The 17,545-nt window shown below is 29.2% G+C and overlaps 1 protein-coding gene across 1 annotated transcript; it reads left to right on the plus strand.

The window, feature by feature from the left end:
• Positions 1-1,174: 1,174 nt before the first annotated feature.
• Positions 1,175-13,833, plus strand: LOC145040326 (uncharacterized). The gene is made up of 22 exons (XM_078988267.1): positions 1,175-1,303; positions 1,420-1,687; positions 1,802-1,883; positions 1,958-2,079; positions 2,181-2,265; positions 2,363-2,498; positions 2,578-2,786; positions 2,882-3,002; positions 3,097-3,285; positions 3,376-3,444; positions 3,606-3,845; positions 4,050-4,102; positions 7,546-7,649; positions 7,808-8,035; positions 8,373-8,612; positions 8,758-8,838; positions 8,981-9,196; positions 9,298-9,326; positions 9,429-9,736; positions 9,833-10,773; positions 10,856-12,073; positions 12,176-13,833. The coding sequence occupies exons 1-22, from the start codon at positions 1,175-1,177 to the stop codon at positions 13,831-13,833; spliced, it is 6,726 nt and encodes a 2,241-aa protein (XP_078844393.1).
• The last annotated feature ends 3,712 nt before the right edge of the window (positions 13,834-17,545 follow it).

Below are 17,545 nucleotides of genomic sequence, written 5' to 3' on the forward strand. Positions count from 1 at the left end.
TGATATTTACATTATTTTCATGCTTTAAGAATCAAAACAGATATTTACATATCTACCATTTTATTAGATTTATATGTACAACGGTATTGACTTCATGATTCTTTCCATTTATGACCTTTTTGTAAATAAATTTGTATAAAATCTGTGAAAGACAATATCAAGGGCATAAATGTCCATTTTAGACCTGCATATGATATTGTATGTTGAAAGGGAAATGTAACTACATTAATGGAAACTAAAATTTACCTAATTACCCTTTTATTATGTCATATTATATGTAAGCTATAAATTTAATATTTTTAATAAGTCACAGTATCATCCTTTACAATTTTACGTAATTTCCCTTTTATTAGCTTTATTAACAGAACTGTCCTTATTGTCTTTGGCAAATCTTCACAACGGTATTTTATTAAATTTACGGTATGCAAATGAGGGAGAAAGAATGTTGAATTTTCGTGTATAAATACCTTTTTGTTTTGGTTTTTTCTCTTCCATCAAATTATAAAAACTATATCACATATGGCATTACACAAAAGATGTAGGTCAATGTTATATGGGCCTACAAAACAATAATCTCTATTATGACCATTCTATTGAGAAAAACAGGCCCTAAGTCCTGCCACCTTGGACCTTCGTTTATATGATATTGTATGTGAAAGGGCATAAATGTCCATTTTAGACCTGCATATGATATTGTATGTGAAAGGGAAATGTAACTACATTAATGGAAACTAATAAAAGTCAAAATAACTCATACAATGTTGCATATAAAAACTGCAAAATTCTTAATATTACGAATTTAGACGTACAGTGTGTGTTAGTTCAAGGCTTTATGTGGCCCTTTTTTTTCCAACATAACAAAAGAAAACAGATATTTACATATCTACCATTTTATTAGATTTATATGTATACTATAGCATCTTATTTCCTAATTATGTCATTTTATATGTAAGCTATAAATTTACTAATTTTAAAAAGTCACACTGTCATCCTATACAATTTTACGTAATTACCCTTTTATTAGCTTTGTTAACAGAACTGTCCTTCTTGTCCTTGGTAAACTATGAATAATCATAAGTCATCATGCTTTTTAAAATTATTTTTATCAATTATTTATAGTAGTTCTCTATTATATAACAACTTATCTTCGTTACTACATTTGGTTTACAGCGTAATGGAAAACACCAACGTTACCATGATCAGTGACTTGACACTTGCACAAGATGACTACACGATCAAGGTTCGAATCATTCGTCTGTGGAAACAGATTCGTATGATTGGAATGATATTGATGGACGAAAGGGTATTATGGATTTTTTTAGTTTTTTGTTTTAATATTATTACTTTATACATGTTAAGTTATAATTATTTTTATGTATACTATAACTTATTATTATATTTTTTTTCATCTATTTATAGGGCGCCAAAATTGAATGTAATGTGGATAAACCATTTTCATACCTACAAGGAAATAATTTGGAAGAATACGGTGATTACTACATTCAAAAACCCACAATAGGGTTAAATAATGGTGTTATAAAGTTTGTTGATGGTCCACATAAACTCTATTTCCAGTATAGCACTAAGATTATTAAATGCAAAGACTTTTGTGGCCCCCGGAATTCCTTTGCTTTCATTGATTTCAAACAACTTCATTCTAATTCGATCCAAGCCAATTTGTCATTTGGTTAGTGTATTCCTAAAATGCCTTTGCTAATGGATTAACTTATCTAACTTTAATTTTTACACAATAACAGATACGTCCTTACACTTTTCATTTTATATAATATAAATATTATAGGAAACGTTTTCCAATGTTTTCCATTGGAACCTCCAAAGGACAAACAGGAGCAGAAAATCACACTAAAAATGGAGGATTTAGAGTGAGTTTCATTCTTTATAAATATATTTAATATTGTAATGATGCTTTGTTTTTTAATTTTATTTCTTTTTACAGAGGACATGAAGTTTTTGTTACTCTATGGGGACGTTATGCAGATGAAATTGTTGCATATGTTTCAAAGCATCATGGTCATTTTGTAATGATTATTCAACTTGCTAAATTCAAGAAAATCCGAGGTACGTATTACCATGATACTAATTTGTAATATTTCTATTATCAAAATCTTGGTTTTATGAAATTGTTAACATTCATACAAAAATTAAAATATCCATTTCAGAGCGTCCATATGTCAACAACACCTACTTAGCTACAAAGCTTTTTATTGAGGACAACATTGTCGAGATAACTGCTTTCAAAAAAAGGTTTCATGAATTTTCCAAATGATTTGTCATTTCAACTCAATATTTTATTAACTCTTATTTATGATATATAATATTTATTATAATTCTAAAAAAATAGTTTACAAGCAAGAAAAACCTCTTCGTGTTCTTCGGTCTCACGTGCATCGGGATCATCAATCATGTATTCACTACATGATGATTTTCTTCAAAAGAACTCCTTTTACAAAATATCGACTATTCACGAATTGAATGAGGTACATAATTCATCCCCTGTTAATTTAATTAATCCAATACTATAATATTAATCAACCCCATATACACCTACTATCATAGGGAAATTGTGCGGTAATTCTTGGAACAATAAAGATGTTTGAAGATATGCGGACTTGGTACTATAATGCGTGTACAAAATGCAAGTCAAAGGTTATTTTAATGGATGTTCCAAATGAGGCGGTCAATGACTTGGACCGCTTTGAAGAGAAAAAGATGATGTTTTGTCCAAAAAAAGATTGCAAAGGCAAAGATGTTATTGCTGAACCAAGGTATGTAACAAATAAAAACTTAATATATTCTAATTCAATGATTTTAAATTTATTTTTAATGTTACATATTTATGTTTATATATGTTCTTTTTAAGTTACATGATCAAAGTTCGAGTTCAAGGTTTAGTTAGAGTGGTCAGTCTTACAATGTTTGATCGTGAAGTAAGAAACCTTCTGAAAATATCTGCTGCTGAATTAATATCAAAATATGAAAGGGTATATGTATTTTATAATCAATACCATATTGCTAAATTAATGTTGTTTTTAAAACATTTATTTAATTCATATTGTTTACTACTAATTTTTTTAGTTCGACAACCCAAGTGACTTTCCAAATGAGTTGAACGCCATGCTCAATAAAAAATTGGCTTTTAAGATCGTTGTCAAGACTTTGAATTCCTCAAAATTTGGTCTTTATTACAACATTTCCAAGATAACAGATAATTTCGACATTATTGTTGCTTTGGAAAACATTGAGAAAAAGAATATCATTGAACAGGTAAAAATACACCATAATTTGATTACTTTACTACATAATATTTCATAGAATCCTTAATGTAGCAATTTTTTTTTACCCGTAATATTATAGGATATGGATAATGATTATGTTAATGCAGTTGGCTCAGAATTTGCATCTCAAGACACAGTGGGTTGTAAGGTAATCAACACTTTTATGTTATATATATATATATATATATATATATATATATATATATATATATATATATATATATATATATATATATATATATATATATATATATATATATATCATCATTTTCATTAATAATTTATCTTATTTTCTCTTTTTAATTTTAGGATGTTAATTCCCACACTGATGATAATACTCCTGTGTCAAATATTCCATCTGGTAATAGTACAAGTCCATCATCAGTAACCGCCACCAACAACCTCAATTCTCCACCTACAAGTGTCAAACGTAAACTCGTAGATATTTATGATCTTGATGATGATGTTTATGAATCTGCAACAAAACCTAATGCATCCCGTGTTGACAATGACAAAGCTGGAATAACAACCAAATTGTTGATTCCTAAGGTGGAAAAATGATCCTAAATAACAATCGTTCTTTGCTAATCATTGCTTTCTTCTAAGATATTTTTTTTTATATTTCCTTCTTTTACTTGCATATTATTTTGGATTTCTAAATTTTTTGCTTGGTAAACTATGAATACTCATTTGTGTTATCTTTTACTTTTTTAATTGAATAACGGAATTGGGTTTTGGATGAAATTGTTATAGCTTCTACTAAACAGCAGTATTGTTTTCTTTGTGTTTGTTCATAACAATATATGGTTTGATCCATTTTGGTTTAATGATTACCTTATTTTGCAAAGCAGTTTATTATTGAATCGATGCAAAGTTTATATATATTTTTTATCTTTTTGCTGCATTTGTCCCTGATTATATAACTCTACTATTTGAATCCTTTTGTATGTTGAGGTGTTCTCATTTTGGCAATGAAAATATCTACAACGGTATTGACTTCATGATTCTTTCCATTTATGACCTTTTTCTAAATAAATTTGTATAAAATATGTGAAAAATGGAATCAACGGCATAAATGTCCATTTTAGACCTGTATATGATATTGTATGTGAAAGGGAAATGTAACTACATTAATGGAAACTAAAATTTACCTAATTACCCTTTTATTATAAAAAATTGCGTTTATAGCAACCTACTTTCATTTAATACCAGCCTACACATTACTTTGATGCTTTCAGAATCAAAACTCATATTTAAATATCTATCATTTTATTAAATTTATATGTATCATTGCTTTCTTCTAAGATATTTTTTTTTATATTTCCTTCTTTTACTTGCATATTATTTTGGATTTCTAAATTTTGTGTTTGGTAAACTATGAATACTCATTTGTGTTATCTTTTACTTTTTTAATTGAATAACGGAATTGGGTTTTGGATATTTCCTTGTGGTAGCTTCTACTAAACAGCAGTATTGTTTTCTTTGTGTTTGTTCATAACAATATATGGTTTGATCCATTTTTGTTTAATGATTACCTTATTTTGCAAAGCAGTTTATTATTGAATCAATGCAAAGTTTATATATATTTTTTTTATCTTTTTGCTGCATTTGTCCCTGATTATATAACTCTACTATTTGAATCCTTTTGTATGTTGAGGTGTTCTCATTTTGGCAATGAAAATATCTACAACGGTATTGACTTCATGATTCTTTCCATTTATGACCTTTTTTTAAATAAATTTGTATAAAATCTGTGAAAAATGGAATCAAGGGCATAAATGTCCATTTTAAACCTGCATATGATATTGTATGTGAAAGGGAAATGTAACTACATTAATGGAATTTGAAATTTACCTAATTACCCTTTTATTATAAAAAATTGCGTTTATAACAACCTACTTTCATTTAATAGCAGCCTACACATTACTTTGATGCTTTCAGAATCAAAACTCATATTTAAATATCTATCATTTTATTAAATTTATATGTATACTATAGCATCTAATTTCCTAATTATGTCATATTATATGTAAGCTATAAATTTAATATTTTTAATAAATCACAGTGTCATCCTATACAATTTTACGTAATTTCCCTTTTATTAGCTTTATTAACAGAACTGTCCTTATTGTCTTTGGCAAATCTTCACAACGGTATTTTATTAAATTTACGGTATGCAAATGAGGGAGAAAGAATGTTGAATTTCCGTGTATAAATACCTTTTTGTTTTGGTTTTTTCTCTGCCATCAAATTATAAAAATTATGTCACATAATTTTGACCTAATAATCTACAAAATAACTCATATAATATTGCATATATAAACTGCAAAATTCTTAATATTACGAATTCAAACGTACAGTGTGTCTTAGTTCAAGGCTTTATGCGGCCCTTTTTTTTTCCAACATAACAAAAGAAAACTACAAAACAATACCCAACTAAATTACAACTTTATTTTACAAAATAATAATTCCATTACACCATATTAATTAAATTTACAGACTATTTTCATATTGTACATAATAGAATTTCTTCTTTACAAATTTTTTTCATATTGTACATTATAAAATTGATGAATTTTCTTAGTTTGTGCACTGTGGTGATATGCATGCTACTTAGCCACCAAATCAGTCGCATCCTTTACAGCATTCACAACAAGATCCTGAGCATTATCAAAAAATAAAATTATCACCATTCATACAAAATTTAATTATATATTTTTCAAATTTTAATAATACTAATAAAAACCTTTGGAATTATCAACAATCACTCATCAAATTCTGCAATCTCCAGCTGTTTGCGGGACCCCAAAGTTGTAGCTAGGTACTCCAAAGTTGTAGCAAGGAAGGGGTGCAGTTGATGCTGCTTTATCTGTGTGGACATTTATGCCCTTGTAGCAAGGTACTCCAAATACACATGGAAGTAATCGTATGTGGAAATTTATTCAACATGGCATAAATACATACCTAAATCGACAAAGTTGGTTACCATTGTCTATAACTTATCAGTATAATTGTTATACACATAACTAAATCGACATTATTACTCACAAACCCTAGAACAAAGCCCTTTAACCCAAATAAATTTAGCCATACCGACGAATTAGCACCATCCCACATATCTTGCTAACTTTATGGACCCTCCATTTATAATTTTATCATTAATAAAAAGCGAATCATACAACTATGCATCACAATCTCATGAATATTAACTGAAAAAATCAAAACCAATTCGTGATTTTTAGAAACTAAATCTCTACAAATAAACCCAAAATAATGTTGTATTTTACTTTCTATTTACGCAATACTTCATAAAATATTAAGCCCTAAACTTAACAATAATCGATGATCAGAAAATTTGAGAAGCTAATCTCGAAGAAAAAAGATGAAACCCTAATTAAACAAAAAATACCTATTGTTTTCGTCAACGATGTTGTTGCTGAACCCATCTCCGCTCCGATTAGTTTGTCGGCACCACCTCGGTGCTCAACATCATCCTGCACTTTAGTACACTTCTGCTACACCTCACCAGTTCTTCCATTTCATTGAATCGGAGACGGCTTCCTCCTACCGTGTCTTTTATTTACAGGTGTTATTCTCACACTCTCATTTTCTCTCTGTTTTAGTATTTAATCATTTAATGTATTCCTTATAAAATAAAGCAATTGTAATCTATTGGTCAAAAAGCCTATTATCAATTGCAGTAAAATACTTTCAATAAATAATTTATACACGGAAATAAAATATAAATATTTTATTTATTTAGTTTGTATATGATGTTGGGTTGGTTTATTTCGCAATTAAAGTTGGGTGATAATTACGAGTACTTGCTTGCAACCAATTTATTATAATATATTAATTTTTTTTATCATTGTTATGTTATAGTTGCATTTAGTTCATTATTGACAGCCCGATTACATCACTAAAATTTTATAAGTCGTTTATTTTTATACGTCATTCAATTAAGACACATGTGACTTTGAATCCTAATATCGCCGTTGTCACCAACAGGGTCGTGAAATTACTAAAATTGTCACCGGTTAACAGCGTTGCTACCACCGGAGTGCTCATCAATCCCTCTATCGTCTTTGCCCTTGCCTAATTTGTGCTTTGTCGATTATTATTAGTAAAGTTTTTCTATCTTTCTCGATCTCATTATCAATCTGTATAACTATCTTTCTATTTCTATCTTTTTGTTGAATATTATGGTCAATATAATTTTTTATTACATAAATTGCTTTTTGTTCTTAAGCTACACAGACGATATGAATTCAAATGAGCATAAAGATAAACGAAGTCATAGAAAATTATATTTGGAAAATAGAAGATCCAATCTTATGTCCACCACGTCAATTGGTAATTTTTTATATATAACCCAATTTACTTTTATTTTCAATCATGTTTTATATTTGACTTATGTTGTGCAAATATTATTTTATATCTTATGATGTATTATATCACATAACTATCACATCATGTAATAACACATTCTTAATATTATATATACATTGTAGGTATTCCTCAACAACATTCACCCCGTTCAACCAATTCTACATATGTTCGCATCGATAATGATAATGTCAATCCAAATATATCATATGCATATCAACATACAAATTTCCAATCTACTTCAACTTTTAATATTAAGAATCCATTGTCTGTTGCTGCCAAAGAGAACAGAAAACTTAAAAAATTATATTTGGATAAGAAAAGATCCAATCATTTATCCACAACGCCGTCTGGTATGTCTTTTTATTCCTATGACACCGGTTTTTATTGCATTTTAAACATATTTTATTTTATACACATTCCCCAAATTCTGAAATCCTATTGTCTTTTACGTATACTCTTCTATACATTACAATTTATATTTCATTAAGATATTGTTATAATTTCACACCTAATACCTAGCACGGTCAAAATTTATTTCAATTTTTTTAACATTGGTATTTCATAAATCCCTTATATAGTAGGTGTAATTATATGATTACATTTATTTTTTTATATTTTTCTTATTTATCTTATCTTAAAATAAATGTTATGTGTACTGTAACTTACATATTCTTTATTTTTTTACAGTCATTTCTAATATAACTACCAACATTCAAACACCATCATCAAACAAGTTGGCATATCATGGTGGTAACAATGAAAATGTCACCACAACTTCTTCATATGGATATCAACAAACACGTGTTCAATCTACTTCCAATATCTATATCGATACTCCATTATCACACAACGCCAAAGACAAACGAAAAGAAAGGAAAAATTATTTGGATAAAAGAAAATCCAATCACATATCCACCATGCCAATCGGTATATCATATATATCATCTTACTTCTTTTATTTTATCCATCTATAGTTATTATAAATATTTTAATAAATATTATGTTCTTATATGTGTTTCTTTATTATTCCATAATTAATACATATTTATATTAACATATATTACAATTATAGGTAATAATGGTCGTCATCAAGAACGTTTTGAAGACGCTTCTAATTTTACTACAAGAACTCCGTTGTCCAACATTACCAATGGTATAACTACGCTTTTATCCAGCATATTGTTTCTTACTATATATGGTATACATATTATTATAATATGTATGCATTTTTATTTTTTCATTTTTATCAATTTACTTTATAAATTTAATACTAAATATCATACTTTTATTTTTAGTCAACGGAGAATGTTCAGTCTTGTGTCGTGACATGAGACCTATGACTTCATCTTCAATCACTCGAGACTATTCCAACAATTTATTGTGCAAAAATATAAATAAAAAAAGGAAGTTTCTAAATACTACTCACATACCCATTTTCGACCTAACGTCAGAAGAAGAGTTTCGTGATCAACAAATCCATAAACTAACTTTAACTTCAGGTGCCACAAAAGGTAACATTTAATTTAAATTTATCATCCACCTTTCTTTATAAACTATTACTCATCTAAACATTAATTTAGTTCAAACTTTATCATACATTTTTATTAAACAGATTACTTGGACCATGGTGATCAGACTTTTGTGTGTACGATGTGTCATGCATAGTTATGGAGGGATGAAGCACGTAAAGGCAATGCTTCTGGAAAGAAAACTTCTTTTTCCCTTTGTTGTGGCAATGGAAAGGTCGAGCTTCCTCAACTAAAAGAACCGCCTAAAAATTATGAAAATCTCTTTCGTGTTGTTGATCCAAAAGGAAAAAATTTCATGAAGAACATCCGTCGATTCAATTCGATGTTTTCCTTTACTTCAATGGGTGGAAAAGTTGATTCTTCAATTAACAAAGGTAATGCTCCATATGTTTTTAGACTTAGTGGTCAAAATTATCATTGCATGGGAAGTCTTTTACCTATTGATGGATCAAAACCAAAGTTTTCGCAATTATACATATATGATACTGAAAATGAAGTTTCAAATCGACAACAAGCGTTCAGGTATTTCTTTATACGTTTTTTATAAACCATTAATTTTATATATTTCATATAATTATTAACTTGCTAAATTTTACATATAACCGTTATTCTTAACAGTACACAAAAAGAAGGCTGCACATCAACTTCTCATTCTTTTGATATCGAAATTATACAGTTTTTGAAGGACATGTTGGATTCAACGAATGAGTTGGTTAAGTGTTATAGAATGGTCAGAGATTGTTTTGATGAAAATCCTCATATAGATGTAAAGTTACGTCTTATAGGAAGAAGGCAACAAGATGGAAGGACATATAACTTACCTTCTGCTTCTGAAGTTGCTGCTTTAATTGTTGGTGATATTGGTGATGCAATTGATAACAGAGATATCATCGTAAAAACTAAATCAGGAAGTCTACAACGTATAAACGAATTACATCCTTCGTACCTTGCTCTTCAGTATCCACTACTATTTCCATATGGGGATGATGGATATAGAGTTGACATCCCTCACAGAGATTTTGATGATTCAACGAATAGCAAACGTCGTAACTGTACAATGAGAGAATTCTTTTCTTATAGAATTCAAGACAGAGTTAATGTTTTTTCATTAATTCTTAATTCACGAAGGCTTTTTCAACAATTTTTGGTTGATGCTTATACGATGATTGAAACTGAGAGACTATATTACATACGTAATCAGCAAAAAGTTCTTAGATGTGAATCGTATGAAACATTACGAAACGTACAAAGTGATGGTCGTACTGATATTTCCAACATCGAAAAACGTGTTATCTTGCCTTCTTCATTTACGGGTGGTGCACGCTACATGATGCAAAACTATTTAGATGCCATGTCGCTTTGTAAGTGGTTTGGATACCCAGATTTTTTCATAACCGTAACATGCAATCCAAAGTGGCCTGAAATTAAAAGGTTTCTTGCTGACACCACACTTAATCCTGAAGATAGGCCCGATATCCTTTCCAGATTATTCAAAATCAAGTTGAATTCTTTGATTAAAGACTTAAAGAAAAAAGCGTTATTGGGTCGGGTCCAAGCAGGTACCTTATAATGCAACAATACTTTTTTATCATTATGTTTTTTATTATATTATAATATTATATTTATTTTAATAATTTACAGTTGTTTATACTGTGGAGTTTCAAAAGCGCGGTCTGCCTCATGCACATATATGTTTATTCATGCATTCTGATTACAAACTCCCAACTGTTGAACATATTGATCGAGTTATTTCGGCTGAAATTCCAAACAAAGAAAATGATCCAGAATTGTATGCACTTGTTAGTGAGTTTATGATGCATGGTCCATGTGGTTCTGATAATCCTAAATGCCCATGCATGATTGACAAAAAGTGTTCAAAAAATTTCCCAAAGTCATTCTTAGAAAATACCTCAGTCGATTCTGATGGTTATCCTATATATAGGAGACGTAATGATGGATCTTTTGTTGAAAAGTCTGGTGTTAGGTTAGACAACAGAAGTGTCGTTCCATATCATAAAGCCCTTTTGAAAAGATATCAGGCTCACATTAATGTTGAGTGGTGCAATCAAGCGGCTTCCATCAAATATTTGTTTAAATATATTAACAAGGGTCCTGATCGGGCTACTGTTGCAGTTGTTCAAAACAACGGAGATGATAATGGTGATGTTTCTGTTGATGAAATACAAAACTACTATGATTGTAGGTATTTGTCTGCATGTGAAGCTTCATGGCGTATATTTGCATTTGATGTTCATTACAGATATCCTTCTGTTGTAAGGCTTCCATTCCATCTTCCTGGAAAACAAAATATTGTATATGGAGCAGACGATGATATTGAAGATGTCGTCAATAAACAATCGGTTTCTTCTTCGATGTTCTTATCTTGGATGAGCTGTAATGAACATAATGCTGATGCACGAAAACTTTCTTATGTTGAGTTTCCTACAAAATTTGTATGGAAACAGGAAGATCGTTGTTGGGAGCCAAGAAAACAACGGTTTTCTATTGGAAGAATTCACACAGTCTCGCCTAATTTGGGTGACGCATATTTCTTGAGAATTCTTTTAAATAAAGTCAAAGGGCCGAAATCATTTGAAGATATTCGCAACGTTAATGGACAAGTCTGTCCTACTTTTAGAGATGCATGTTATGCGCTTGGACTTTTAGAAGATGATAGAGAATATATTGATGCCATCGAGGAAGCAAGTCACTCAGGATCTGGTTATTATTTACGGTTTCTATTTGCAACTATGCTAAAGTCTAATAGTTTGTCTAGACCATATTATGTTTGGGAAAATACTTGGCAATACTTATCTGATGGAATTCTCTACAATCAACGAATAAGATTAAAGACTCCAGGTATTATTATTTTTTCCATTATTTACATTACACACGTTATTTATATATTTTTCATATGAATAATTATACAATTATTTTTAAATTAACTTTACTATTGTACAGGTTTATCACTTAATGATGATCAGATTAAAAACTTGACGCTATATGAGATTGAAAAAATTCTACTCCAAAATAGTTCAAGCCTAAGAGATTTTGTTGGGATGCCTTACCCTGATCATGATTTGGTATCTTCTACAAACAATCGTTTAATTACTGAGGAGTTAGATTTTGATATAACGATTCTACAAAAAGAATCTCATCAGCTACTTGAGTCATTAACAATTGAACAACGCTCAATTTTTGATAAAATCATGACAGCTGTTAAACAGAAAAAAGGAGGAGTGTTTTTTGTTTATGGCTATGGAGGTACTGGTAAAACTTTCCTTTGGAAGACTTTATCTGCATCTTTAAGATCTAAAGGTGATATCGTCCTAAATGTTGCTTCAAGTGGTATTGCTTCGTTGTTACTAACAGGAGGTAGAACAGCACACTCACGCTTTATAATTCCTCTAAATCTTACAGAGGATTCTTTTTGTTCTTTTGGGAAAGACAGTGATGTAGCCGAATTGTTAAAAAAAACATCATTAATTATATGGGACGAGGCACCTATGATTCATAAGCATGCATTTGAAGCCTTGGATCGTTCTATGAAAGATGTATTCACTTGTGATCTTCGTACCAACTCAAAGTTGCCGTTTGGAGGAAAAACAATTGTTTTTGGAGGAGATTTTAGACAAATTCTACCTGTTATTCCTAACGGAAGCAGGCAAGAGATTGTTAATGCTTCATTATGTTCCTCTTACATTTGGTCAAATTGCAAAGTGTTAACATTGACAAAAAACATGAGGTTAAGTGTTCTCGCATCCAATATTCAAGAAACGACAACTTTTGCAAAATGGATTTTGGATATAGGAGAAGGAAAGGTTGGTGGTTTAAATGATGGAGAGACAACTATTGATATTCCTGATGATCTTCTCATTGTTGATTCTACTGATCCTATTGGTTCATTAATTGAATTTGTCTATCCTTCTATCGTTGAAAATGCCAACAATCCGATTTATTTTCAAGAAAGAGCAATCCTTGCACCGAAAAATGAAGTCGTTCAAGAGATTAACGAGCGTTTGTTAAAATTATTTCCAGGAGCACAACAGGAGTATTTAAGTTCAGATAGTCTTTCACATGCAGATTTTGTTCATGATAACATCGATGAAACTTTATACTCCCCTGATGTTCTAAATGGTCTTAGACCTTCAGGTATGCCAATTCATAAGTTGGTATTAAAAGTCGGTGTTCCAGTTATGTTACTAAGAAATATTGATCAAAAATCTGGATTGTGCAATGGAACAAGGCTACGGGTTATTGCATTGGGCAAACGTGTTATAGAAGCTGATATAATATCTGGAAGTAATATCGGAAACCGTACGTTTATTCCAAGAATGTCTTTGACGCCTTCGGATAAAAGGATTCCTTTCATATTTCAAAGACGACAATTCCCATTGGCTGTATGTTTTGCGATGACAATAAATAAAAGTCAAGGACAATCACTATCGAAGGTGGGGTTGTTTTTTAGACAACCAGTATTTACTCATGGCCAGTTGTATGTTGCATTGTCGAGAGTGAAGAGTAAAGATGGATTAAAAATATTAATATTAGATAAAGATGGTAAACTTACCAATAAGATATCTAATGTTGTATTCAAAGAAGTCTTTGGAAATTTGTAATTCATAAAAATAAGTCTCATTATTTCGATGTTTGTTTTTATTATCTTACCTACTTATTCATCATTTTGTTTTTTATATTTAGCAATTTTTATTTAATCAATGTTAAATGTTTATAACATTATTGTCATCATCATTTTATAAATACGTACGTTTTTTTATTTATTTATACTTCTAAATAGTTAATTTATTGTTTATATATTTTTTGTCTTTATGTTAAATTAATACTACAAAACATGTAATGTTTAACAAAATATATTAATTTTTTTTAAAAAAACCCGTGTATTACACGGGTCTCACACCTAGTAATTATATCATATCGGATGCCAAAGTAGGCAAAACCTTAACCTCAAGTGTGTGTGTGTCTCTGTGTGTGTATCTATATATATATATATATATATATATATATATATATATATATATATATATATATATATATATATATATATATATATATTACTTTATGACCGTGGGAACCACGATTACAAAATTAATTAAACTTTCTTAGTAAAAATTGATATTTATTAATAATTTACTTTAAATAAATTGTTAAATAATAGATATTTATTTAGTTATATAAAATTATAATCGTTTGATATAAATAAATAATTGAAATTATATTACATTATAATATGTATTAATGTTATTTTAATGTTATTAATATAATTTAATTAGAGTGAAAATTTTAAATTTGAAATTTAAAATAAAGAATCAATAGGTTGATAAATGACATGACATTAATTAGGAAAATATTCCAATTACACAAGTAAAATGTATTTTAATCCGATAATTGTATTATATCGGATGCCACATTAGGCAAAACCTCACCCTCAAGTGTGTGTGTGTGTGTGTATATATATATATATATATATGTGTGTGTGTGTGTGTGTGTGTGTTCCGTTGAGATTAAAAATAAATAAAAGATCTTGAGATTCAACCTCAGCCACGTATTTCATATCTGCCGCTATAAGCCTCTTGCGTACCGGTACAGCAAACCTGGTATAATCGTAAATGATTATACAATGCCGCCCATTTCTTTCTCCTCTGCCACTATCCCCACCACCATAACCGTCACCACCACCACCATTATCAGCACCACTAACACCAACCGACCCCACCACTATCACCTACGATATTTGTACTACCGCCACCTCTGTTACCACCACATTTTATATTACCATATGTCATAATTAACGTTCTAAAAAGCTCGCCATGGCTCCAAGGCTTGTAAGAGCCGCTAAGCTTTATCGAAACGTCGCATTGACTCATATATGTGTATAAAAAAAAATAATAGTTGAAAATACATATAAAAATATGAATTATATATCCAAAATTACCGCCTTAATTCACGCCTTACAAACAACATGACTCACCAAGGCTCGGAAAAACTTGAGGCTTGACATTACCGCTAAGTCACACCTTATGTTATTTAGAACCTTGGTCATAATCATTTATGATTAATCAATCTGTGAACACACATATGTATAATCATTTATGATTAGACATATACGAGTAAACATGTATAATATTATATGATTATACCTCTTTGCCATATAATCATTTATGATTAGGCATACACTATTGTTGTGGGTACGCGGGAGCATTTGAGCATCAAATAAAAAATACGCGACTGAGGTTGAATCTGAAAATCTCTACATTTTTTAATCTCAAGTGAATGGTCTCCTATATATATATATATATATATATATATATATATATATATATATATATATATATATATATATATATATATATATATATATATATATATATGAGTAAATTACATGAATGGTCCCTATAGTTTAGGGTAATTTGCATGTTTGGTCCTTAACTTATTTTTTTAACTCGAAAAGTCCCTACTGTTTGTTTTTATTACGCATTTGGTCATTGACTTACCTAAAAAGAATATTCTTCCCTTAATTTTTTAATTTATATAAATAAACACACCCCAACACAACCCCCACAATACGTTACCTACTTAATAATTTTTTTTATTTGAATAATAGTCTTTTTAGGTAAGATATCAAACAAGAATGTAATAAAAACAAACAGTATGGACCAAATGCGTAACAAAAACAAACAGTAGGAACCTGCCTAGTTAAAAAAAAATAAGTTAGAGACCAAACATGCAAATTACCTCAAACCATAATGACTATTCGTGAAGTTATATATATATATATATATATATATATATATATATATATATATATATATATATATATATATACACACCTAATCTTAGCTATATAGAATCTTCTAAACGACGTAATTTTAAACCAAACAAATCAAATCTTATTTTCTCTTAATTTTGTTTTAATATACTACCATTGAATCGAGTTAAATTATAGAATGTAAAAGATCAATTATATATATTTTTTATTGTAAAGAATTCGTGAAATTTATAGAGAAACTAAAAAATCAATATATTTTAACGAATATACTCAAACATTTTGCCTTCAATTAAACAACTATATCCAATAATTTTTTGAAAAACTTGATTGAGTTATTGCATATTCTTCTTTTATCTTTAATTCTATTAGTTTTCATTTACAATTTAATAGAGTTGATTAAATGATCATGATTTTCAACGTTTTAATTTTTTAGACATAATAGAAAAAAAGAACATAAATTTGATCGGTTTAGTAAGTAATGTGATTAAGAAATAATACCAAATGAGATATCATGAATAGTTTGGAAATATATTGATTAAAACTATATAGTTTGAAAGGTTCTATATATAAGCTTATGTACACAACAGCCATATAATCCCTGAATTTTGATGGTTAAAAATTATTGGTTTTTTAACAAATTTTGTTATATTTATATTTACGATAGAAATAAAGGAATATTTTATATCAATATAACGATTAAAATCTTTATCAATATTATGAAGGAAACCCCAAAAGTATATATGTTGACATATTAAATATAATCAAAAGATAAATTACCTAGAAAACTAACAGTGTATTAGTGATTATAATTTTATAATATTAATCATTTGTAAAAAAAAATCATTTGTAAAAAATCAACACTTTTTAGACCTTACTATTTAAATGATTAGACTTAGAGCCATGTCATTGCTCTCTACCCGAAACACAAATGTCGCTGCACTAATTTGCATACTTCAACAACATGCAAATCACATGTTTGCCTCCGTAGGTCCAACTCTTTGTATCTATGTATGCTAAGCTTTATTTTCTAGTTGTCACTACTATTTGCAAGGTATTTTAATAGATAATGTTCTTTTATTGTCATTCAAACATAATGCGCGAGTGGACCAGCATATATACGTACATAAATACCTATTAGAAATGATATACATGCATAAACAAATTAAGAAAGACTCGGTTATAATATTAAATAAAACCATCCCCTTGGGTCAAAGAGAAATATAAAAGTTGTTTGCTACAACCACAAACAGATATAAGAAAAAAAAACATTCGACGTGAAATCGATAATTAATATAAGAACATTACTCTAGTCAACACGTATGTTTCTCCAACCAACATGTTAATAAACATTAATATAATCAACAAATAGTTTTTAATATTGTTTCATTTTTAAATTTTTGAGTGTGTGATAGAAATTTAATTACATTACACATGTGTCACATGGCTAACCAGATGGTCCCTCGCCTCTCTCTCTCTCTCTCTCTTTCTCATAAATCTTGGAACCTAAATATGGTAGGATTAGGTAAGGGCTAGAAATGCCTTCC

This window comes from Lactuca saligna, chromosome 4 (genome assembly GCF_052625555.1).
Source record: "Lactuca saligna cultivar CGN05327 chromosome 4, ASM5262555v1, whole genome shotgun sequence".
In the NCBI taxonomy this organism is placed as follows: domain Eukaryota; kingdom Viridiplantae; phylum Streptophyta; class Magnoliopsida; order Asterales; family Asteraceae; genus Lactuca; species Lactuca saligna.